This window comes from Nicotiana tomentosiformis, chromosome 7 (assembly GCF_000390325.3).
Source record: "Nicotiana tomentosiformis chromosome 7, ASM39032v3, whole genome shotgun sequence".
In the NCBI taxonomy this organism is placed as follows: Eukaryota; Viridiplantae; Streptophyta; class Magnoliopsida; order Solanales; family Solanaceae; genus Nicotiana; species Nicotiana tomentosiformis.
Genome location: NC_090818.1, coordinates 71,964,804 through 71,991,639, shown reverse-complemented (window position 1 = coordinate 71,991,639; position 26,836 = coordinate 71,964,804). Strand labels below are relative to the sequence as shown.

The 26,836-nt window shown below is 37.5% G+C and overlaps 4 protein-coding genes across 5 annotated transcripts; 2 read left to right on the top strand and 2 right to left on the bottom strand.

The window, feature by feature from the left end:
- Window positions 1-5,133: 5,133 nt before the first annotated feature.
- LOC138895789 (uncharacterized) lies at window positions 5,134-7,009 on the bottom strand. Its single transcript, XM_070180519.1, has 3 exons — window positions 6,979-7,009; window positions 6,057-6,703; window positions 5,134-5,940 (listed from the first exon to the last, which is right to left on the bottom strand). Exons 1-3 carry the CDS (start codon window positions 7,007-7,009, stop codon window positions 5,134-5,136), a joined length of 1,485 nt encoding a protein of 494 aa, XP_070036620.1.
- A 593-nt stretch (window positions 7,010-7,602) lies between these two features.
- LOC138895788 (uncharacterized) lies at window positions 7,603-10,468 on the top strand. Its single transcript, XM_070180518.1, has 3 exons — window positions 7,603-7,632; window positions 9,221-9,700; window positions 9,842-10,468. The coding sequence occupies exons 1-3, from the start codon at window positions 7,603-7,605 to the stop codon at window positions 10,466-10,468; spliced, it is 1,137 nt and encodes a 378-aa protein (XP_070036619.1).
- An 8,605-nt stretch (window positions 10,469-19,073) lies between these two features.
- Window positions 19,074-21,970, top strand: LOC104108277 (probable WRKY transcription factor 26). Of its 2 annotated transcripts, none has more exons than XM_009617270.4 (5): window positions 19,074-19,500; window positions 19,612-19,752; window positions 20,167-20,744; window positions 20,835-20,993; window positions 21,212-21,970. In XM_009617270.4, the coding sequence occupies exons 1-5, from the start codon at window positions 19,156-19,158 to the stop codon at window positions 21,660-21,662; spliced, it is 1,674 nt and encodes a 557-aa protein (XP_009615565.1). In that variant the 5' UTR covers window positions 19,074-19,155; the 3' UTR covers window positions 21,663-21,970. The 2 variants fall into 2 exon arrangements, with proteins under 2 accessions (XP_009615565.1, XP_009615564.1); XM_009617269.4 differs by having other exon boundaries at window positions 19,609-19,752.
- A 284-nt stretch (window positions 21,971-22,254) lies between these two features.
- LOC104108276 (CASP-like protein 4B1) lies at window positions 22,255-23,816 on the bottom strand. The gene is made up of 3 exons (XM_009617268.4): window positions 23,204-23,816; window positions 22,747-22,882; window positions 22,255-22,658 (listed from the first exon to the last, which is right to left on the bottom strand). Exons 1-3 carry the CDS (start codon window positions 23,467-23,469, stop codon window positions 22,467-22,469), a joined length of 594 nt encoding a protein of 197 aa, XP_009615563.1. The 5' UTR covers window positions 23,470-23,816; the 3' UTR covers window positions 22,255-22,466.
- Between the last annotated feature and the right edge of the window lie 3,020 nt (window positions 23,817-26,836).

Sequence of the window (26,836 nt, the reverse complement as noted above, 5' to 3'; positions counted from 1 at the left end):
TACTCGTAAATAAAACTAAGATTAAACATGTGTTGATCGATCTAGGTAGCTCGGCCAATATCATCCGATTGAAGGTAGTAGAACAGCTCGGCCTGCAGGATCGAATCGTGCCTGCAACTCTGGTCCTAAACGGGTTCAATATGGCATGTGAAACCACCAAAGGGGAGATAGCCTTGCCAATAAACGTGGCCAGAAATGTCCAGGAAACAAAGTTTCACGTGATCGAAGGCGATATGAGGTATAACGCCCTTTTCTGAAGGCCATGGATCCACAACATGAGAGCCGTGCCTTTGACCCTGCACCAGGTCCTCAAATTTTTGGCATCGGGAGATGTCAAAATGGTATACGGAGAGCAGCCAGCCGCAAAAGAAATGTTTGCCGTCGATGAAGCCAAACCAATGTCCTCACTTTCACCGATAAAGGGTCGGGGCCCGAAAGGAGAACGGGATACCAAATAGCAATCACAGACAGTGACTCCAACCCAGCCTGACGACCAGAAAGTCGAAGAGAATGAAGACCAAAGGGTCCCTCAATCTTTCGTAACTCTCGATGACTCCGATGCCACATAATCAACGATCGAGGAGCTAGAACAAGTCGTATTAATCGAGCGCCGGCCCGAGCAAAAGGTATACTTGGGAACGGGGCTGAGCCCTGGACTCAGGAAGAAACTCATTCAATTTCTTATCAATAACATCGATTATTTCACCTGGTCCTATTTAGATATAACAAGAATCCCGCCGGACATAACGACGCATCAGCTAAGTTTGGACCATGGGTTCAAACCGGTGAAGCAAAAAAGAAGACCCCAGTCCAATAGAAAAAACGCCTTCATAAAGGACGAGGTAACCAAACTTCTCAAAATAGGGTCCATTCGGGAGGTAAAATACCCCGAATGGTTAGCCAACGTAGTCGTAGTCCCTAAAAAAGAGGACAAACTTAGGGTGTGCGTGGACTATAAGGATTTGAACAAAGCATACCCCAAAGATTCTTTTCCATTGCCCAACATCGATCGCATGATCGATGCCACGGCCGGCCACGAGAACCTCACTTTTCTCGATGCCTATTCCGGGTATAATCAAATACAGATGAACCCGGATGACCAGGAAAAAACCTCGTTTGTCACCAAATATGGGACGTATTATTATAATGTGATGCCCTTCAGACTAAAAAATGCAGGGGCCACTTACCAACACCTAGTGAATAAAATGTTCGAAGAACAAATAGGAAAATCAATGGAGGTTTATATTGATGACATGTTAGTCAAATCCCTGCACGCAGAGGACCATTTAATTCATTTGCAGGAAACGTTCGAGATTCTGAGGACCATACTTTGTTTGTACCTAGCAGTGTCGGAAGTCGCCATAAGCAGTGTCCGGGTTCGAGAAAGGGAAGGTACGCAATTCCCAGTTTATTATACAAGTCGAACCTTAGGAGAGGCGGAAACTAGATATCCGCTCCTAGAAAAGTTGGCGCTTGCACTAATAAGCGCCTCAAGTAAGTTAAGGTCGTATTTTCAATGTCATCCCATATGCGTATTGTCTACTTATCCGCTTCGTAATATTTTGCACAAACCCAAGTTATCAGGCCGGCTGGCCAAATGGGCCGTCGAACTCAGTGGGTACGATATCGAATATCGACCCCGTACGGCCATCAAGTCTCAAGTCCTAGCAGACTTCGTGGCCGATTTCACACCAGCCCTCATACCCGAAGCCGAAAAAGAACTGTTGAAATCAGGTACATCATCGGGGGTATGGGTCCTTTTTACGGATGGGGCTTCAAACGTAAAAGGGTCCGGGTTGGGCATAGTTTTGAAACCACCCACGGGTGGCATTATTAGACAATCTATTAAAACTATCAGATTGACTAACAACGAGGTCGAGTACGAAGCCGTGATTGCAGGTCTCGAGCTAGCTAGAAATTTGGGAGCAAAAATCATTGAAGCCAACTACGATTCCTTGCTGGTGGTGAGCCAAGTAAACAAAACTTTTGAAGTTCTAGAAGGTAGAATGCAGAGGTATTTAGATAAACTGCTTATCACTTTGCGCCATTTCAAACAATGGACTTTACGGCATATACCAAGGGAACAGAATAATGAGGCCGACGCACTGGCTAATTTGGGGTCATCGATCGAGGTAGATGATATGGGCTCGGGGAATGTGGTTCAACTTTCGAGATCGGTAGTCAAAGAAGGACACGCCGAAATAAATTCTACAAGCTTAACTTGGGATTGGAGAAACAAATATATCGAATATTTGAAAAACGGAAAACTCCCATTGGACCCTAAAGAGTCCAGAACCCTACGGACCAAGGCTGCTTGATTCACTCTGGCTTCAGATGGAACACTGTACCGAAGAACGTTCGACGGACCATTGGCAGTATGCTTGGGTCCGGCGGATGTCGATTATGTCCTACGGGAAGTGCATGAGGGTACTTGCGGGAATCACTCTGGAGCCGACACATTAGTCCAAAATATAATCAGAGCGGGGTATTATTGGATCGATATGGGCAAAGATACGAAGGAATTTGTTCGTAAATGTGATAAATGTCAAAGGTTCGCGCCAATGATCCACCAGCCCGGAGAACAACTCCACTCGGTCCTATCCCCGTGGCCTTTCATGAAATGGGGAATGGATATCGTCAGCCCTCTGCCATCGACCCCAGGTAAAGCTAAATTCATTTTGTTTATGACTGACTATTTTTCTAAATGGATTGAAGCGCAGGCGTTCGAGAAAGTAAGAGAGAAAGAAGTTATAGACTTTATTTGGGATCATATCATATGCCGGTTCGGGATACCCGCCAAAATAGTATGTGACAACGGAAAGCAATTCATTGGCGGCAAAGTAACAAGATTCCTCGAAGACCACAAGATAAAAAGGATACTGTCGACGCCGTACCACCCCAGTGGGAACGGGCAGGCCGAATCAACGAATAAAACTGTCATTCAAAACTTAAAGAAGAGGTTGAACGATGCTAAAGGGAGATGGAGAGAAATCCTGCCCGAAGTCCTTTGGGCATATCGGACAACATCAAAATCCAGTACGGGGGCGATCCCGTTCTCCTTAGTATATGGATCCGAAGTGTTAATACCAGTCGAGGTTGGTGAACCCAGTGCCATATTTTGATTCTCGATGGAAGAATCAAATAACGAGGCTATGAACACAAGCCTCGAACTATCGGACGAAAGGAGAGAAACTGCCCTCGTCCGAATGGCCGCCCAAAAGCAACGAATCGAAAGATATTATAACCGAAGAACCAAGCTCTGCCATTTCGAGCCTGGGGACTTAGTGTTAAGAAAAATTACCATCAATACCCGGAATCCGAATGAAGGGAAGCTAGGACCGAATTGGGAAGGACCATATCAGGTACTCGAGGATATCGGAAAGGGATCGTACAAGATCGGCATTATAAACGGCAAACAGTTATCAAGCAACTGGAATGTATCACATCTGAAACGATACTATTATTAAGGTACAACCTTTCCATATTCGTTTACATCTCGAAACTGAACCCTGCAGAAGTCCGAATAGGGGACGGATCTCTCATCAGAAAGCACGCGTTGCACTCTTTTTTCCTTAAGACCGGTTTTTATCCCAAATGGGTTTTTCGGCAAGGTTTTTAATGAGGCAACCACTGGTCGTGCAGCACTTATGATAATATCTGAGGCCCCGTAAGAGAGTTACTTCACAGCAACAGGGTCCCAATGGGAAAACTGTAAAGAGCCAAATGATCGAAGCGAGCCATGTTCGTATAAGTTGGCCCGAACCCGGGCGTGTAATAACATGTGAAGAATTAAGATATTATGCGACCATTAAGCCTACAGGCTATATATTATTTATCTCGAGTTCGAGCAAAAACTCATTCGACCAAATAGCCTACGGGCTGCATTAATTCGAGTTTGAATCATCCACTCGATCAAGCCCACGGGCTATTTTTTATCTCGAGTTCGAGCAAACACTCACTCGACCAAATAGCCTACGAGCTGCATTAATTCGAGTTCGAATCATTCACTCGATCAAGCCTACGGGCTATTATTTAAATCGAGTTCGAGCAAACACTCACTCGACCAAATAGCCTATGGGCTGCGTTAATTCGAGTTCGAATCATTCACTCGATCAAGCCTACGGGCTATTCTTTAATTCGAGTTCGAGCAAAAACTCACTCGACCAAATAGCCTACGGGCTGCATTAATTCGAGTTCGAATCATTCACTCGATCAAGCCTACGGGCTATTTTTTATCTCGAGTTCGAGCAAAAACTCACTCGACCAAATAGCCTACGGGCTGCATTAATTCGAGTTCGAATCATTCACTCGATCAAGCCTACGGGCTATTCTTTAAATCGAGTTCGAGCAAACACTCACTCGACCAAATAGCCTACTGGCTGCGTTAATTCGAGTTCAAATCATTCACTCGATCAAGCCTACGGGCTATTCTTTAATTCGAGTTCGAGCAAAAACTCACTCGACCAAATAGCCTATGGGCTGCATTAATTCGAGTTCGAATCATTCACTCGATCAAGCCTACGGGCTATTTTTTTCTCAAGTTCGAGCAAAAACTCACTCGACCAAATAGCCTACGGGCTGCATTAATTCGAGATCGAATCATTCACTCGATCAAGCCTACGGGCTATTCTTTAAATCGAGTTCGAGCAAACACTCACTCGACCAAATAGCCTACGGGCTGCATTAATTTGAGTTCGAATCATTCAATCGATCAAGCCTACGGGCTATTCTTTAATTCGAGTTCGAGCAAACACTCACTCGACCAAATAGCCTACGGGCTACATTAATTCGAGTTCGAATCATTCATTCGACCAAGCCTACGGGCTACATTAATTCGAGCACAAGCAAACACTCGCTCGACTGTCATGCCCACGGGCTATATTCTCTTCAAAATCGAATCATTGACAATTAAATCGAGCACAAGCAGACACTCGCTCGGTTGAAGAGACTGCGAGGTTCGAGTTTGATTAATTGGTTTAAAACATTATGGAAATATTCATGAGGCAAATCACAGCAACCCAGGAAACAGAATCAAAGGCAAGTCGGCAAGAGAAAAGGCTTATACACAAAATTTATTTACATGGGTGGCTACAGCAAAAAAAAAAAATTTAAACGGGAGCGGTTTTTTCTTTATCAGATTCCCCCCCCGTTCTCGGATCCACTTTTGCTCCCATCGTCGTCATCATCATCATCGAAAACCAGAGCTTCGGCATCAGCCTCGAGTTCTTTTGCCCTTTTTATCTCTTCCGTTAGATCGAAGCCGCGAGCATGAATCTCCTTGAGGGTTTCTCTCCTGGATTGATACTTAGCAAGTTCGGCAACCCAATGCACCCGACCATCGTCGGATTCGGCTGCCTCTCTCGCCTGAACTTGGGCAGCTTCAGCATCAGCCCGATAGACGGCCACGAGCGCATCCGCATAATTCTTTGCCTTTTCGGCATCAGATTCGGCCTTTGCGAGTACTGAGACCAATTGAGCCTCAAGCTCCTCGATTTTCTTTGCTTGAACCAGGTTTTTCTCCTTCACTTTCTGAAGTTGGGTTTCACACGACGATAACTGGGCTCGAGCGGTCTCTTTTTCTGCAGCAAAGCGGTCCATACCTTCTTTCCACCGCAAGGATTCCATCCTTATCATATCGACCTCCTCACGCAGCCTCCATATCATCTCGATTTTTTGCTGCAGCTGTGAGACCGAAATGTTAGATACCGTTCCGGTATCGAACCCATAGGTTTTCAAAAGCATCATTACCTGCTCAGACAAATCATTCTGGTCTCGATAAGCCTTGGACAGCTCGACCCGGAGATCTTTTATTTCCTCCTCTCTCTGTCCTAAGGAAAGTTTGAGAGAGTTTCTCTCATCGATAGCACATTTCAGGTCGGCCGCGTATCGATGCAGCTCATTCTGGGAACGAGAACATTGTTCTCGATGGACTGCCGTAGCCTACGAAGAAACAGGGAGCGAAGTTAACGAAAGACGAACATAAAGGCAATACCAACAAAAAGGTTTTCAAACGACTCACTTGGTCCAAAGCCTGCCGCAAACCGTAAAAAAAAAACCAATTCCTCACTGACACCGGCAACGTCCTCGACAATAGTAAATAGGTCACGAAACGGGTCCTCTTCATCGTGAGGCCTATCTAGATTAAGGGCCCCCAGAGCTTGAGCTTCCCAAAACACCCCTGCGGAAAAAGCGGGAAAGAAAGGCGAGTCCTCGATCGCTGCTGCCTCAAGTGAATCGCTCGGAGCATTCCCCTCGGCTCGGAGGGGTTCGAAGGGCTCCCTGATTGTAACCCCTACGGGTTGATTCCGATGAGAGGTGTCTTCGACATCCGATTGTTCGGGGACTCTGCCGAAACCACTCTCCGGTATATTTTCAGTTCGAGACGGAGCCCCATAGGGCATCATCGACCCAGCCGGCATTGAAGCATCGGTGGCTCTGTTCGTCCGGACTGCCAACGTGGACTCATTATTTTCTTCTTCTTCTTCTTCTTCTTCTTCTTCTTCTTCATCCCTTAGGCGCAAAACGGATTCTACGGTCAAAGGAATGACATTCTTGTTTGGTTTACGAGCCGTCCTCTTCTTCGGTTTGGGATATTCGGACAACGAAGCTCTCTTCTTTTTATTTTCCTTCAAAAGCTTTGGAACAAAGGTCGAGACATCCTCCTCATTAGACAGAGGTCTCAAGACCACATCCTTACCCAAACCTGCATATAGGAAACCTTATCAAAAATATACTGAGAAGTGCCTCGTTAGATTCCGGAGAAATGAGCTTACCGTGGTTTTTGGCCTCCCACCGACCCTTAGACAAATCACGCCACGAGCGCTCGACGTATGTGGAAGTCAAAACAAGAGCCCGTACCCAATTCTTAAGGTCGGGAACCGCTCCAGGCATCCAGGGAACCGCTACATCACGAAAAGGGGAGTGTCGATAAAAGCAAATGAAAGAATAAAATAGAAGCAACAGCAAAATCACACTTACGTTTCAAATTCCACTCCTCGGGAAAGGGCATCTTTTTGGTCGGGATCAGGTCTGAAGTCCTTACTCGAATGAACCTGCTCATCCAGCCCCGGTCCGTGTCCTCGTCAATACTCGAGAACAAAGCCTTGGTAGCCCGACGCTGGAGTTTTATTAACCCTCCCCGAAAAAGTTAGGGACGGTATAGCCGGATAAGATGATCAAGGGTGAACGACATCCCCTCGATTTTGCTCACGAAATATCGGATCAGAATAACGATCCGCCACAAAGAAGGATGGCCCTGGCCTAAGGTTACCTGATACTGTCGATAGAAGTCGATAACGATGGAATCGAGGGGACCCAAAGTGAAAGGGTAAGTATATACGTTCAAAAACCCTTTCACATGAAAAGTAATGTTTTCGTCAAGGCTATGTATTATCACTTCTTTTCCCCCCCAATTGCAGTCCTTCTTTAACAGATCGAGGTGCTTCTCAGTAATCGAACACATGTACCTCGATACCGGCTCACACCGGCCAGGGTCCGATGAACCTTTATCAACTTTAAAATCTGAAGTAAGGACACACGCCCCGGGGACACACTCCTCTGGCCGTGGTTCCACCGGTGTCTCATCGGCGACACACTGTGAAGATGAAGCTTTCTATTTCTGAGGAACTTTTTGTGATGTTTTCGCCATTTTTGAACACAAAAATAAGGAGCAGAAGGAGGTGATAGAGATTTGGTAGAATTGATGGATCTTTTCGAAAAGAAATCACAGCTTTGTTGTAAGAAGAGATTGAGAGATTTCAGAAGATTGAAGATGTAAAATTGGTAAAAGATAAAGGCGAGAGTGATTTATTGGTTCGAAGTGACGGCGGTTCATTATCAGCAGTGGCCGACCACCGCCTGATATGTATTAAATGCCTTGGGAGACTAAACCGACAGGACAGCTATCATGTGCGTCATGGTCGAACCTGATGGAATCAACAAAATATAATCCGATCGAGCTGTTGAAAATCATATCGTTTCTCGCTATATTTATTTCTGAGAAACGAGGGGACTATCTGTATACGGTCAAAATAGATTTGGCATGTCCGGTACAGTTCGAAGGGTGATGTATCGAGGTAAGATCCCGAAGGGGGGGCACGAACTAATCTAGAGCATGGGAAGGCCGGTCCGTGTTGAGATCGATATCATAATCAAGCTCGAACAAGAATCGAACCATAGAGCGGGTAGATCTATCGTGCAGATAATCCAAAAACCAACCTACATCGACTAGGAATCCATTCGAGGACTCGAATCGGGATCGAGCTCGAGTCAAGATCACAAGTTTCGAGCCGACATCAAGCTCGAACCAAAATCGAGGGTTCTAAGCAAGATCGGGCTCGCAGACAAAAGCCGTTGTAATCCCACTAGAGGGAATCTTGGCAGAAATTATGAAAAAGCTGATTTATGATAGGTTTCCCACTGAATGTTTATTTTATTATGCTTGGAGCCAAACCCCTTCACTATAAAAGGACTTGTTTATCATTTTTGCAAGGGATCCATTGGAGGACTTACACGATCACAAATTGTATTAACCCCTATACAAGCAAGAGTAATTTTTTTAGTTTCCTAGATTGATTCTATTTTTGTTAAATCCTAAATTTCACTGTTCATAATTGATTGGCCTAGATTACGTTTTCTCCAATCTATATTCATACTTTTATTTATCTTATCATTTTGTATTAAGTTGTACCACGTATCTTCGGAACTGCGCATAAATTCAACTCTATCCCTTTTTTCGAGTAAACATATGCATTGACGGATTCAAAAAATATTTAAACAATCAAGTTATATGTAAAATTGATAATTTAGGAAAACATTAATAACTAACTTTACCGACTATCACAGGTCAATATTGTATATTGATAGTATAAAAAAGTTCTTTATATTATCAATATATATCAGTTAAATTATTTATTTATACGTTATGGATAATTAGAAATTATATTTTTAAAATATATTTTTCATATATTTGGGAAAGGCTGGGTTTGTGAATAACAAGAAAAGGAACGAAGAAGAGTATAAAGCTTCTGATGAGAGCATGTAAGTTTGTGCAAAGTGAAGAAGTTGCAAAAATGCACTCTAATCCTAATTTTAATCACATGTTAGATAAGAAGAAGAATATTTTAATTTTCTTTTTGTTACATTGTTAACAAGAGAAAGAGAGAGTAAACCTAGGAATGTCAAGATCTCTGATATTTTTGTTGATGGTAACTGGCACTAGGAAGGATGGGATATTCATTTTCCTGACTATGTGAGAAGTACCCTCAACAAGTTACACATCCATCTGAATCCTAATGGAGTGGATAAACCTGTATGGACAACTGATAATAAAGGAAATTTCTCGGTGGCTTCTGCCTGGAACCTCTTTAGAAACAAGAAGAATAAGAATTGGGTGGATAGTATGACTTGGCACAAGCTTGTGCCTTTCAAGATGAATTTTACTGTTAGGAGAGCTTTAAGGGATAAACTTCCTACTGACGCGAGGGTCTCTAGAATGGGAATTACCACCCCATTCAGATGTTGCTGTTGCAGGATACCTGGCACTGAAGATGTTGAACACTTATTTTGCAGTAGGGTATTTCTCAAGAAGTGTGGAAAGTCCTTAATGGGTCCTCTAGGTATCCCCTACACTAACATCTCTTATAGACAATTAATGATCAATTGGTGGAATAAAAAGGTGTTGAATCCTATTAGTGTCTTGGTAACTAGATGTTTACCTGTTGTTACTTCTTAGGAACTATAGAGATCCAGGTGTAGTGCCAAATATAATATTGGCAGACCTAGCGTGAGGAGAACTGTTATTTTAATTTCCTTTAGTATTGCTCAATTAGTGATGAAACAGTTCCCTGGTGTCAAGCTGCACTATAATTGGGACAGTCTCTCTCAGCTGCTAAACTATAATATCTCCTTCAAGAAGGCTCTGTTTCTCAGATGGATCAAACCCCCTATTTCTTTTGTTAAAGTTAACTCAGATGGGAGCTATAAGAATGGAGTTTGTGGAGGTGGTGTTGTAATTAGAGATTGTGATGGCCATCTAATCTTTACTTACTCTCTTGTGTTGGGACCTGGTACTAGTAATTGGGCTGAAGCTGTAGCCTTGTTATTTGTTATCAAATGGTGTAGAAACAACAGATTCGATAAGATTATTGCTAATAGTGACTCCAAGCTGCTGGTAGATTGTGTTAATGGCTATAGTGGTACTCCTTGGAGGATCCTTAAAGAAGTGGAGAAGTTGAAAGTTCATAAGGAACAAGCTGGCTTCTTATTGGATCATTGCTTCAGAGAAATCAACCAAGTAGCTGACAAGCTACCATCTATGAGCTATACTTTCTCTCAATCTCATATTTTTCAGAATTTTGCTGAACTTCCAAGACAAGTCAAAGGCCTCATGGCTGTAGATAGATGGAATTTACCTACTTTCAGAACCTCTAACAAGAAAAGGACTGACATTATCTTCCAACCTCCATAACTTACGAGCCTTGTGTAATATAGGTAGATTCTAGATATTTTTGTATAGATTGGATACATCATATCTCATGGCTAGTTGGTGTGCCAATAACATTTAGATCATATTTTGTATCAAAGATAGTTTTGCTATCTTTCAAGCTAAAGATCAGGGAGCTAGGTAGGACTTTTTGTGTACTCCCTCAACTCAATTTCGGAAAGATGAATAAAATGCTTATTTGGGTTTAAAAAAAATAGAGAATAGTAATAGTTTACGACGTCAAGTAATACTTAAATGAGATTTTTTTATTCATATATCATAATTCAAACTTATTTTCTAAAGTTCTTTAAAGTTTCAAATTTATCCGTTATAACTGTATTTTCTTTATAATTTATATACAATCCATTATTAGTGCCTTAAATTAGGGGATTCAGTTACACCATTTTCCTTTTTTCGCTCCTATCCTCTTTCCATATTCTCTGCCGCCTCTCTCCTCCAAAACTTCTTCTTCAAATACCCTCAAAATTGAGATATAAATTCTAAAAAATATTCTCAATCATTTGCAATAACATCCAATCCAAACAAATAATATATTTTGAAAATCTGAACTTGAATTCAAAGCTTTGAGCCTTTTTAATGGCTGTCAATGATGGAGAGTCTAACATTTTTAAAATTTATTGATTGACAATTTCAATTCGAACATCAATTATACAACATGAAAGAAAAAGTACAGAGAGAGAGAGAGAGAGAGAGAGAGAGAGAGAGAGAGAGAGAGAGAGAGATGAATAGGGATAAATGATATTCCCTATTCAATTCCTAATATAAAGGGATACTCATTCAATAATAATTTATTTATAATTGATAAATTGTATATAATTAAGTTAAAATTTCAATAGTGAGGATAAATAAATTTCAAAAGTAGTATAGATAAGTAAAAATTTCTATTTGAATTTCTGACACTACAGTCCAAATTACTATTTTCGGGGGATAAAAGGGGAGATTTTTATAAACAACCATGAAAGGTTTAACTATGAGGCTAAAATCTTATGTTTGGCAAAATGAAAGGACATCCAACAACAATTATTACGCCTGTCCCAAACAAATTGGGGTCGAAGATATGAATTTTCACTTTTTTTTTTAAGCTCAACTCAATATAATTATCATCCAAATTAAAGTAAAAGTACAAAAAAGAATTAAGTATACAATTATTACGCCTGTCCCAAACAAATTGGGGTCGAAGATATGAATTTTCACTTTTTTTTTTAAGCTCAACTCAATATAATTATCATCCAAATTAAAGTAAAAGTACAAAAAAGAATTAAGTATATATATATATATATATATATATATATATATTAATAATAATTATAACATAAGAAGTTCTCTAACAAGTCTAAAATATATTCCAACTAGTGGAAATCATCTATATAAATTTGTTTTCTTCCAGCCTAAGGACATAATAACCATAAATAATTTTTTTAGATATAAAAGAACAGCCAAAAATTAGAACTGCAACTGCAAAAAAGAAAAGAAAAAACAAACTTAGAATAGTTGGACCTTAGAAGGATGATAGCAACGCATTCGTATCAAAACTTTGTATTATTGTTGCTCATTGCTCATTTTAATCTTTTTTATTGTAATCGAAGATATATACCTTCTTCTTTGTAGGTTCTTCATTTATTTATTTTTCTTATTAAATATTTATCCTACCTTTGGACTGGAACTCTAAGAAATGACTTTGACCAAGTAGTAACACACTTTAAGGCTTGCTTGGTCCACCTACTATTAGAGATGGAATAGAGTTCTAATTACAAATTCTGCAGAACAAATAGTTTCAACTAAAATTTTATATGTGCATTAAGAAATTTTCTTATATGTTAAAATAATTTATTCATAACACAGTAAAAAAAATTAGAATTCTAAACTCATAAACTCAAAATTTTGGATCCGTTGCTATATATATATATAGCTGATCGCTTTGTAAAAATCCTTCACTAAGATTTAAGAATTCCTCAAAAAATTCTAAAATGACTGGTTGTATGTTCTAATTAACGAGTAACAAGTATGCACGTCACCCTTAATCATTTTATAAAACAACACATGCTCACGACTCATAAAATAATTATAACCAAGATATATATCAACTTGTTCATATAGTCAAACCAAAAAGGGACAAAAAGATTATTGTAATATAAATTGAGCTTGTTGTACTTCTTTATTTTTCACAAGAACAACTTTTTTCTCAATCCCACCTTATAGTAAATTGAACTTTTAGAAATTCAGATATTAGCTAAAAGTTTCAATATTTGGTCATTAATACTATTGAAGAAAACATACAGTATAAGATTTTAATCCAATTATCTATTGCAAATGGATGCAAAAAATGATACTATTTCACAAAACAAGTTAGCAGAGTCGCTCGTTAACAAAAGTATAATATTCAGAGTGTTATAAGAAAAATCAAATTATGGTGGATGTCTACTCTTCCTCCATGATCTTCTCAAATGCTTAATGACATATTCAATGACATATTTCTATGCTTAATGACATTTCAATGACATATTTTTCTTCACTTTTCATGCCTATATAAAGGCCTTGTAATAGATAGGAAAATACACACAATTGAAGAAGAAAATCTCTTCCTTCTCTCTATCTCCATTTCTTGTTCATGTTTTACTAAATTACTTTTATTTCATAACAACATGTCTTGTTCATGTTTTACTAAGTTGCTTTTATTTTATAACATGTTATCAGCACGAATTGCTCATTTCATAATCTTCTATGTCAAGACTATGTAAGTTATAAGCAGGCAATGAGATCAAGTACAATGAAAAATGTCTTGGATGATAATACAAAGATAAGTTTTACATCCATCTAAACTCATTCATATTTTCATATCTTTGCATTAACTTTATGTGCAGTGTTTAGTAAAAATATTTTTTTCAATTGTATCCAGTGAAATAAAGAACGAAAAAGGTATGTCTTTATTTGCTACATCTCTTATAGGACAAAGATAATATTCTAACGTATATATATGTTCTGACCTTTTACATACTATGATAGATAATTATTAAGGTAATTTAGTAATAATATTTTTACCATCACCTGATGTATTTCATTGAAAGCAAAATTATCAAATATGTAGGCGATTTTACAGTACCTTACAAATTTGGCATTCGAATATACAATCAATATAAACTCAATATAGTTATAATTTATAATAGTCACAGTTATGCATTAAGCCTTAAATATTTTTGCTGGAAACATAAGCCTCATTCCTCCGTATTGGATTTTTTTTTGTAAAGTTCTTATAGTCTTTGAAATATAAGTGGTTATAGGTTATCTGCACCTTTTTCCTAATTAATTTATTAAAATATAAAAGTGATTGTATCATTTGAAAACAAAATGGCATATATATCCTAACTAGCATTTTTGTTGTAGAGGAATTGTTTCAAGATTGAAATAGTTATATATGTCTTCTTGAAAGTTAATTTACTTATGCCTATAATTATGAAGTAATAATATTTTAAAGGTTCGAGTGTGAGTCCTAGTGAATTTTGGCCCATTATGCCAAAGTTTGAGGGTAAGACAATGGGTTCAAGTCCCAACGCACTATGTTGATGAAACGATGTTGGATTCAAGTTCCAACGCATTATGGCCTAGCATGCCTTTATATGGGTAAGGCATTGGGTTTGAGTCCTAATGGACCATATTGATAATAATAATAACTAAAGAAAAAATAATGTAATTTTCATGAAAAAGTATGAAACTTGTCCCACTTGATTTGCTCCATTCTTGAAGTGAATGTGATAGCAGTGCATGATAAGTCTAAATAAAGACAAGTGGTTGAACAATGAATGTGGGCGTGCGAAAGACCAAAATAATAATAGTTATTACTATGGTAATTATAAAAAGGGAGAAATTCTTTGAAGAGAATGTGACTTGTGATAAATATTGAGATTGCATACTCATTCCTGAAAGTGAATGTGAAAATATATATATATGAAAAAAATTATGCATAATAATATACTTGTGCATAGTTGGATAAATACTACAACTCACCTCTAAGGGAGGTTTGAGACAAAGAAAGATAATGAATATTATTGTGTAGTTACATAAATATATCATTGGTCGCATGCATATGATACGCCAAAATATATTTTGGCATGCCTTATGAAAGTTATTAAAAGCAAAATTAAAGCAAAAAAATTATTTTGCTTGTGATGATTTTGAACATTACAATTATTATGATATGATTCTCTTTGTGAAGGAGACATTCATTATATGGATGGTGTGACAAAAGATCTTGTAGTACAAAAACAGTTAAGAGTTCTGAAAGAACTAATTTGTTACTACCTGGATGAATGAAATTGTTCATAACATTAATATTGTAGTAAGTCTCAAAAGAAATATTTTGATTTACAAATATATTAGCCAAAGTGGTTGGCATATTGAGACTATAAATGAAAAGAAGATTGAATATCTTTATATTACTATAATCATACCGGATAAATATGAAAGGTTACCTGACTTTTCTTTTATTTGTACTACACAAGTATAAGCATGATGATGCAATCACAAGCCACAAGTAAACTAGAGGTTTACTGAAATAAATATTAGTTGGCATGACCGGTTGACCATCTCGGTTCAATTATGATGCGAAAAAATTAATTGAGAATTACATTGGCATATATTGAAGAAATATAAGATTCTTCAAGAATTCTCTTGTGCTGCTTATTCTCATGATATACCAGTAAAGGTTAGGGATTGAATCCCTTGATTTCTGGAAAGAATAAAAGGTGATAAATATATGGGCCCAGTCACCTTCCATGTGGACCGTTTACTATTATATAATTTTCATAGATGCATCTATTTTATGGTCACATATGCATTTGTTATCAACTTGTAGTTTGGCTTTTGCAAGATTGATTGCTCAAATTATTAGAGCACAGTTCCAGAATATAAATTATGATAATTTATCTTGATAATACTGGTTTAAATCCAAGTTGGTTTAGTAGAAATTGTATGCCTCCAATTATATCTAAACCATTGGTTATGAGAACAAAATTGCCAAAATAAAATTTGGTATTTGATGTATTATTTAATATACAACAGCACTTGTAAGCATCTAGCCAAGTTATGATAAGTTCTCTCTATCACAATCGGTTCAGGGTCAGGAACCAAATAATTTTCATATAGAAATATGAATGTGCTATATGATTTAATTGTTCCACCACAGTGCACAAAGATAGATCCCCAAATAAGGCTAGGGATATGTGTTGGTGATCCCAATAATAGGGGGAGAAAATGGGCAGCTGAAAAAGTAATGCATGTAATGAATTATTATGAGTACATCGAGATCCTCGTACGAGAAAATGTGAACTTGAAGTTCAAGTAATAATTCATTTGCAAAATATTGCCGGGCGTATTTGCTGACCCAAAGCTAAATGTCATATTCAGCTGCTAATGCTCCAAATAAAATAAAGTCCATAATGAATAGAGTCCATGGCATGCATAAAGCATAATAGACTAATCGGTTCCAAAGATAAAACTCCTTGAAGAAGGAGATGAGCAAATGTTCAAGATGGTCATAATAAGGAGGCAAGTGCTCTAGAAGAGCACCACGACATAACACTTCATAAGACCTCATGGGAGAGGCTCAGGTACCTGAAAATAATAAGATAAAGAGATCTCAATAAGTTATGTCTTTATTGAATAGTAGTATAACCGATATAAAATGATCGTCGACGATATTGTTAATATAATGTAGCGCTCAATATTATTAATATTGACGAGGATCTTGAGCTCAAATCTGTCATGAAATTTGGACAGATAAATAATTGGCCAAATAAAAAATACGCAATAAAAATTAATTTCACATGAAAAATATGAAGTTGGACGGATAGTCCCAACACCTGAAAGTATAAAGCCAGTTGAGGTATAAATGTGTTCTTGTGCGAAAAAAAAAAAAAGAAGGTCAAGTCGATAGACATAAAGACGACTTGTGTCACAAGAAGATTTGTAAATATCCTGGCATTGATTATATAGAGACATGTTCTCCTGTGGTGGATGTCGCCATTTCAGGTTTTAATCTGGCAATACAAGAAAAACGTGATATGCGTATAATGGAAATCATTGAAGGATTTAAATTGTTCTGAAGCATATTAAGGTTTCCAAGTAATTTATTAAATAAAGCTTCAAAAGTCCTTATACGGATTGAAACAATTAGGGCACATGTGGTATAATCGCCTGAGTGAGTACCTGTTGAAAGAAGGGTACAAGAATGATTCAATTTGTCCTTGTGTCTTTATAAAAAGATGTGGATCTAAATTTGTTATAATCACCGTGTATGTTGATGATTTAAATATCATTGGAACTCCTAGGGAGCTTCCTAAAGCAGTAGAGCTTCCTAAAGTAGTAGACTATCTAAAGAAAGAATTTGTAATGAAATCTTGGAAAGACAAAATTTTGTCTTGGTCTACAAATTGAGTATATGAAAGATAGAATTTTTGTCCATCAATCAACATACACTAAAATGATTTTAAAGCGATTTTATATGGATAAAGCACATCCATTTCGACCTCATGAAAATAATGAAGAGCTTCTTGGTCCTGACGTACCATATCTTAGTGCAATTGGTGCACTAATGTATCTTTCTAACATTACAAGGTTTGACATAACTTTTTCAGTTAATGTCTTAACAAGATATAGCTCTGCTCCTACAAGGAGACATTGGAATGGAATCAAACGCATATTGCGGTATCTAAAAGGGACTATCGGTATGGGATTATTTTATGAAAATGATTGCAGTCCCGATCTTGTTGGTTATGCCGATGCTGGGTATTTATATGACCCACAAAAGGTTCGATCTCAAACAGGCTATGTGTTTACATATGGAGGCACTTCCATATCTTAGAGATCGACTAAGCAATCAATCGTGACTACTTCATCTAATCATGATGAGATAATTGCTATTCATGAAGCAAGTCGAGAATGTGTATGGTTGAGGTCTATAATACACCTTATTCGAGACAAATATGGTTTGAAGTGTGACAAACCACCCACAATTTTGTATGAAGACAATGCAACATGCATATCCCAGTTGAAGGGAGGATTCATAAAATGGGATAGGACAAAGCACATTTTACCAAAGTTATTTTTTATACATGATCTTCAAAAGAATGGTGATATCAATGTGCAATAGATCCGTTCAAGTGATAATATGGCTGATTTGTTCACCAAATCTCTACCGACGTCAACCTTCAAGAAACTAGTGTACAAGATTGGGATGCGAAGGCTCAAGGATGTGAATTGATGCTCTCATCAGGGGGAGTTAATACGCGTTGTACTCTTTTTTCCTTACAAGGTTTTGTCCCACTGGATTTTCCTTGCAAGGTTTTTAACGAGGCAACCAAAAGGCGTATTTCTAAATATGTGTACTCTTTTTCCCTCACTAGGATTTTTTTTCCCATAGGGTCTTTTTTCTAATAAGGTTTTAACGAGGTACATTATCTATGGACATCCAAGGGGGAGTGTTATAAGAAAAATCAAATTATGGTGGATGTCTACTCTTCCTCCATGATCTTCTCAAATGCTTAATGACATATTCAATGAACATATTTCTATGCTTAATGATATATTCAATGACATATTTTTCTTCACTTTTCATGCCTATATAAAGGCCTTGTAATAGATAGGAAAATACACACAATTGAAGAAGAAAATCTCTTCCTTCTCTCTATCTCCATTTCTTGTTCATGTTTTACTAAATTGCTTTTATTTCATAACAACATGTCTTGTTCATATTTTACTAAGTTGCTTTTATTTTATAACACAGAGAACATTTTATCATAATTTGTTTATTTTTACATTAATCAATATATATTAGTATACTACTCATCTTTTATACTGGACTTAATGTCAATAAAAACTTTTACGTGGCCGAGTTGTTCCGTGACAAAGGTAAGATACTAATTAACAGTAATTCACATGTCCTATAAAAACTTCGCAAACTAATCTACTAAGAAAATGGATTCAGACAAAAAAAAAGGGGAAAGGTATACCATGGACTAGAGCTCCACTAATGTTAGTATGTTACAATAATACCAACAAGAAAATTTGACAAAAGTAGAATAAACAAAAATTGTCAGCTAGCTAAAGGATAGAGATATTACTATATTAGGTATGCACAATCTGTGCTAAAAATTTACATCAAATCATAAATGTCATATATGTGTCTCTCACACATGTACTATCACTTAAACATAATTAAATAATATATATTTTTACTTAAAATTATAACTTTCAAAGTTAAATTTCTTAATTTGATATAAATATCCAGTTCAGTTAAATTGCTTAATTTGTTCAGTGTCATGTTGCTGCTGATTGCTGTACGGTGTTATCAACCGTAGAGGATGAATACCCAGTTCCCTTCTGATTCAGCCGCCGAGAATTGGTCAAAGCCACAAGCTTTGACTATCAAAAAAACTTGGAAAATTTTATTCCTAAAATTCCACGGTCAAAAGTACCTTTTAGCTTCCTAGAAGAAGCCTCAAAGAACTTAAGGCCAAGAATTTATAAGCAAACAGACGCAACCTTTTTTTGTATATAAAATCTAAGCATTCATCATTTTTCTCCTCTTAAATTTTTTTCAAACCAGTACCCAATAACCTCTCAAAAAGTTTGAATTTTTGTTTTCTTGAAAAAATTATATGGCTTCTTCAGGTGGAAATATGAATACTTTTATGAATTCTTTTACTAGCAACTATTCTTTTTCATCTTTTAGTGACCTTCTTTCTGAAAATGATAATAATAACATGAGGAGTAATAACAGTTCTATGAACCAAGAAAAGAATTCATTGAATTGGGGGTTCAGTGATCAAAGAATGAATCAACAAAATAAAGATGAGGTTCCAAAGTTTAAGTCATTTCCACCTTCTTCTTTGCCAATGATTTCATCTTCATCACCGGCTTCTCCTTCTTCTTATCTTGCTTTTCCTCCTTCTTTAAGTCCATCTGTGCTTTTGGACTCACCAGTTTTGTTTAACAATTCCAATGTAAGTTCTTTGCTAATTTCTTGAAATGATTTACATTTTGTTGAAGTCTATACTTTTTCACTGGTCTGACCAAGAATTTCCTTTTTATTAATTTTGAATTGTTTTCAGCAGACTCTTCCATCTCCAACTACAGGGAGTTTTGGTAATTTGAATTCAAAGGAGGATAACTCAAGGATCTCTGATTTCTCTTTCCAAAGTAAGGCTGCTACTTCATCATCAATGTTTCAGTCTTCTGCTCCAAGAAACTCATTGGTATATTTCTTTTCCTTTTTTGTTTGGCTTCTCCTACCATATTTAGACTTTAGTTGTTTGTAAAATATGTGTAACATTGACTAGTATATCTTTTATGAAACTTTAAAAAATGTCAGCTTATCAGGTTAAATAGCAGTTAATTGTTGAACCATCCAAAAATATTCCCTCCAATGTTTCAATTACATAGAATCCATATTATGCCTATGTCTTTGCTGGAAAGATAGTTTTTCAGATGAAACTATATTTTGTGCATTTTGCTGGTCATGACATGGAAGCAAGATTGCACTTTGCAATAAAATATAGAAGACTAAAGTCTTACATCACCAACCATAAATTGTTTTCTTTTCTTTCCAGTTTCCTTTCTTTTGAAAATCTCTAAACTTGTTTTTGTGATATATTAATTGGATGAAACAGGAAGACTTAATGACAAGGCAACAACATGCCAACCAGCAAAATGAATTCTCCACAGTAAAAACAAGAGGGGTGAAATCAGAAGTGGCTCCAATTCAAAGCTTCTCCCAAGAAAAGATGCAGAGTAATCCAGCTCCAGTACATTACACTCATCCATCTCAATATGTTAGAGAACAGAAAGCAGAAGATGGATACAATTGGAGGAAATATGGGCAGAAGCAAGTGAAAGGAAGCGAGAATCCACGAAGCTATTACAAGTGCACATTTCCTAACTGTCCTACAAAGAAGAAGGTTGAAAGGAATTTGGATGGACACATTACTGAGATAGTTTACAAGGGGAACCATAATCATCCAAAGCCTCAGTCCACTAGAAGATCGTCTTCACAATCTATTCAAAACCTTGCTTACTCCAACTTGGATATAACAAATCAGTCAAACGCGTTTCTTGATAATGCTCAAAGAGATTCCTTTGCTGGGACAGACAATTCTTCGGCTTCTTTTGGCGACGAGGACATTGATCAAGGGTCTCCTATCAGTAAGTCAGGAGAAGATGATGGAAATGAACCTGAGCCAAAGAGATGGTAAGCTTAAAACAAAATCTCTCAAATGTTTCCCTTTTGTTAGTCCTTGATATGATAACTGATGTTCTGTTATGGTAATTGTCCTTTCAGGAAGGGTGACAATGAAAACGAGGTCATATCATCTGCAAGTAGAACAGTAAGAGAACCGAGAATTGTAGTTCAAACCACAAGCGACATTGATATTCTTGATGACGGTTATAGATGGAGAAAATATGGACAAAAAGTTGTCAAAGGCAATCCAAATCCAAGGTGAGCAATCCCTATACTATGAACATTAGCTCTTTGTACATAACAATAACTGCATCTTAATATGCAGAGAATTGAATCAGCAGTTTGAATAAATAGCGAGCTAACGCACATTGTCCTTTCTTATTCATAGAAAGCTTCTCATTTCATGGCTTCTAATTTTGATTACTTGTGATGAAAAAGTCAGTCTTAATGTTGGTCATTTGCTTATATCTCTGTAGGAGCTACTACAAATGCACATTTACTGGCTGTCCAGTTAGGAAGCACGTGGAACGAGCTTCTCATGATCTAAGGGCAGTGATCACAACTTATGAAGGAAAACACAACCATGATGTTCCTGCAGCACGCGGTAGTGGAAGCTATGCTATGAATAAACCTCCATCAGGCAACAGCAACAACAGCATGCCTGTCGTTCCGAGGCCTTCAATGTTGGCTAACAACTCTAACCAGGGAATGAATTTTAACGACACATTTTTCAACACAAGGGTACAAACAACACAGAACCAACCACCCATCACCCTGCAGATGTTACAGAGCTCTGGAAATTCAAGTTATTCAGGATTTGATACCTCGTCGGGATCTTACATGAACCAAATGCAGCCCATGAATAATATCAAGCCGATAAGCAAAGAAGAACCTAAAGATGATTTCTTCAGCTCTTTCCTTAACTGATATTTTCTCCATAGCAAATTGCAACAGATACAGATTTCCATTTCAATTCATTGTATTCAATGTAATTTATGATAGTTTTTGCCTGTAATACCTAGTAGGATTTAGGATTCCAAATAAGAGTTAGTCCATTTTTTAATTTATTTTCTTGGCTATAGATTGGTTGGCAGCTGTAATTCCCCATTAAGATATTTGTACAACATAAATCTGTGAAAGTAAGGTAGGACTGAGGCCTCATTGTAGAAAGTTGAATTTTATTTGTTTATTTTTTGTGGAAATTTGAATATTCATTGTTTAGAAGTTAACATTCAGCCTTGCGCCTCAAGATTTCTCATTTCTGTTTAACCATAAATCAAGTAGATATTTCCACCAACCATACCAAGATTCTTTTCTAGACTTTGAAGCCAAGTAGATTTAAAACATCACTTTCTCTGCCAGTAGCTAAATACATCAGTTAAGCTTTGTCCTTCAGTGTCTTTTCATTGAAATCTAACATTTGCTACAACAAAATTGACTCCATCTGATATGATATTTCAGTTCTTGAAATTTTTAGACTTCAACCAAATTGATATACCAAAAGAACCACACAACAAGATGCAAGAAGAGCACTTGTTTAATAAACAAAAAGTCTTTACAAACAAATGAATTTGTACTGTGATTTCTTGCATACAGGTTTCAAGAAAAACAGTGAATATATTTCTTGCTTTGACACAAATATACGAGGGCAGAATGTGGTGGTTTTGATAACAAATAAAGGAATTCTAGAGACACAAAAAAATTCAATAAGACAGTATGTTCGATATCTTATCAGATGTAGGTTTGATTTGAAAGTTTATATCCAGCAATGATAGCTGAAACTGCCAGAGCTAGAAATGCAATGAACTCCATGCTAATTGCTGAAGCTGAAGAATCTGTGAATATGTTGTCATTATTTTCTCTCATCTTATTTGTCAGTGGCACAGCAGATGATGCAGCTGATAGTAATAAGTATGCCATCAACTGCAATTCAATCACAATCCCAAATCAATGGATAATTCACAGAGTTAAACGAAATTCAATTATGCATATCCATGTGAAAATCACAAACCTGATCACCAAAAAATTCTAGCAAAGCTAAATTCTGCCGCGAAAATGCTTCCTTGCTAGTTGAAAGTTCATGTACTTGTCTCACAACTTGCAATCCTGTATACAATGTGGACAGAATTGCTATAGCTAGCACATACCTGCATTTATCCACATTCAAAATGTTGAGGACATAATTAACTAAATAAAATTGTGATTTGTCTAACGCCTTAAATTTTTAGATGAGATGGTCATGTAGTTCACATGGTACCACAACATGAAAAAGAAACCCACACATAATGGGACGTGGTGAGGACATATTTAAGTAAATAAATGTGTGTTAGAAGAGATGGTCATACAATTTAACACCAAAATCTAATTGAACTTCTAGATCATAAATATAAAATAAAATAAAGAAAACAGAACAAAAACAAAAATCCATGATCATGGTGTAAAATGAAACTTGTACGGTTCGGTTGTACCTATATTCTTCATATCTATCAAAATCTTTCCAATCACCATGTTTATTGCTAGCCATGATAATGAAAGCAAGTAATGAGAAAAGCAAAGCAATACAACGCAAACCCAAAGAACCCCTCTTCAGCAAATCTTCTCTCTTCCATTTCCTGATGATGTGTCCCACACCGGTTCCGGCTGCCGGCGTCTGGCTCTCCGTATCTCCGGCGGCCGGAGGTGCAGTTGGTATTGGTGCACCAACTGTTGCCTTTTGATCATTTGGATCTGACATATCTTAAAAACTAGAATTATTTACCACAGAAAATGTAATTCGTCAGAAAAATTTGAAGAATTTATTATGGGGTTGGAATTTCTTGGTAGAAAAATGAAGAAAAAGAAATGGATGATTGAAAAAGGAAGTTGAAGTGCCTTAAAGGCAAGATATTTGGAAAAACAAGAAACAAATCTTTTTGTGCGTTGTATTTGACAACTCAATTTTGTCTTTCTATTTCCTTGAGGATTATTCTAGATTGAAAAATTATGATAACTATGAAGAGTGTATAATTATTGTTTTTTAGTAATACTCCGTTGCCAGAAAGTTATATTAACAATTAATATGATTGAAAAAGTAGAAATGATTGGCTAAGGATGAGCTGTGGAAAAGCTTAGAGTTTTCGGATTGCCAAGATGTCAGTAACGAACTTCCGTTGTTGCCGTTTTGCGTGGATTCTTAGTGGGTCCTGCTGAGTCTACGTGGACTCCATGTCAGTTTGGCACATATTTAGTATTAATATGATTAGTCTGGCTTTGCATCTTATAGGCCTACTGTAGGCATCTAAAATTTATTGAATTTAAATCCAATAATTATTTGGATTATATTTTAAATTTAATATATATATATTAGTCCAAATAAATATTATGGGCTAATATAATTGGATTAATTACTTAAGTCCAATAAATATTGACTGGGCTAACCTATTTAGTTGGGGTACAAGTGATGAGCCCACTTCATTAAGCCCAAGATGTCATCTTCCTAGATGCCCAGTTTGGTGCCACGTGTCATATGATGTGGCACGCCAAGTCAAGCGGAAGAGCTAATAGGATCATACCACGTGTCAAAATGACAAGGCATGCTAAGTCATATTAAAAGGCCAATGAAATCATGCTACGTGTGCAAGTGACATGTTCTGGCCAATCAAATGCGGCCTTGTCACACTTCAATTTGATTGGTCGGAAAGAGTTTGTTCTTATCATAACTCTTCCCTCCCACAACTATAAATATGGGTCTTCATAACTCAAAAAAGACACCAGAAGTTATAACAAGAAGCAAGAAAGAGCTCGTGGATCAAACGCCGCAAATTTCTCTGCAAGTTTTAAGCTACAAGCAATCAAGTTCAAGTTCAAGCTCAAGCTCAAGAACGAAGAACTTCAAGCTCAAGAACGAAGAACACGTCAAGATTCAAGGAGTACGAGTTCAAATCAAAGTTCGTGCTAGTTGAATTCAAGATCATCGTTCGTGGAAACAAATATAGATTCAAGATCAAGCTCAAAGGCCCTTGAATTTATTTACTATTGGAAAGAAGAATCAGAGGATTCATAGAGATTGTACACTCAAATATTTGAAATAAAATACTACGATTGTTGCAATATTTTTCAGTCTCGATTATTTTCCTAACGTAAATTTATTGTCTACCAATTCTGGAATGCCCAGTGGGACAATCTCTACCTCTCATATTAACTTTTCAATCACCAAAGTTTAAGAACATCAAAATGGTTTCAAAGAAAATCAACCCCGGATCAACTTCCAACAAGGCTGCTAACTCTAGGTTTTATATTGATGTGGAAAGCATCCTCGATGTTAGCTTTGGAAGCTTTGGACCAGTTACGAGGAGCAAAGCAAGCTCTTTAGGACAACAAGCACTCCAAGTGTCATCAGCATCAACCCCTATTTTTGGATCTTCATCCTCAAGAGGAGCAAGATCCTCCACAAACGCACCCGAAGGAGGAAGCAATGTTGCTGAAAAGATCAAGAAAACTCTTGCTCTGCTTGACCTCACCGGATCTAAGAACTTTGTTGTGAAGGAAGATAATGATGCTTCAAGTGATGGATCCTCCCAACTTACACTGCATAGTGTGAGCCATTCGAGAATCAATTTATGTGACAATCCATGCTACTCCCTATCATCTACAACAATCATGCAAGCTATGGTGACAAACACTTTATCGAGAAATGCACTGTTGGAACTGGGTTGGAACGACAAGCAGCTCTAGATTCGGGGGCTCTTGCTTCATCTGTGGAGGAGCAGTTGGCGAACTTGACGGAAGCAATCGCTAGCTTGACCAAGTGCATGCAAAATCAAGATGCTAGAATTGACAAGCTAACAGACAAGGTGGGAATCTTGATGGAAGAAGAATCCACCCATGCACCTGGCAAGCTCCCAGAAGTTCCAGAGATTGATTCGCCCCCGATACGAGTAGCATCCGCTAAGGCTATCCTTGTCTCATCTGAAGGGATGATTCCCATCGATCAACTGAAAGAGTTCATTGAAGGAACTATTAAGAATAAATATGAAGTTGCTGCCAAGTCCTCCCTTACATACGCAAAGTCGTACACTGCAAGGATCGATATGTTGAAGATGCCTGCTGGCTATCAACCTCCAAAGTTTCAACAGTTTGATGGTAAAGGCAATCCAAAGCAACATGTGGTGCACTTCGTTGAGACATGCAACAAAGCTGGGACTTATGGAGATTACCTTGTCAAACAGTTTGCCCGCTCGCTAAAAGGAAATACTTTTGATTGGTATACAGACCTCGAGGTGGGATCTATTGATAGCTGGGATCAACTAGAGCAAGAGTTCCTCAATCGCTTTTATAGCACAAGGTGCACTGTGAGCATGGTGGAACTCACAAATACTCGTCAACGGAAGGGTGAACCAATTATCGACTTTACCAATCGTTGGAAGAACGCAAGCCTCAACTGTAAAGACAGGCTTAGTGAAGCTTCTGGCATAGAGATGTGCATCCAATGCATGCATTGGGGATTACTACATCTTGCAAGGTATCAAGCGTAGCACATTTGAAGAACTTGCAACTCGTGCCCATGACATGGAATTGAGCATGGCCTCCGCTGGAAACGAAAGGCTGCCCATCTATGAACCTCGCAAAGGGAACGACAAGCAAGAAGTCAGGAAGTGGGGCAAGTTCAAACCCAAGTCTGAAAGCAAAGAAGCTATGAATGTCAACACGTCACCTGTAAAATTCATGACGAAAGTGAGCAAGAAGCAGAGTATGAAATCCACTTTTTTCAAGATAAGCCAAGTGGAAAGTTGACTCTAAAAGAAATGGAAGAGAAAGAGTACCCAATTCTGGATTCTGATGTGCCAGCTATTTTTGAAGAACTCCTCGAATTAAATGTCATTGAGCTTCCGGAGATGAAGTTGGGAAAATAAATGACCCAAATTATTGCAAATACCATTGACTTGTGAGACACCCTCTGGAGAAGTGCTTTGTCTTCAAGGACAAAGTTATGGACTTGGCTCGCGAAAAGAAGATCGTGCTTGAAGATGAGAAAGCAAGCGCAAACCAAGTCTCTATCATATTTGGTTCATTCAGTCCAGACAAATTATGTAGTTTTAAAGAAAGTAAAGATGAAGAATTAC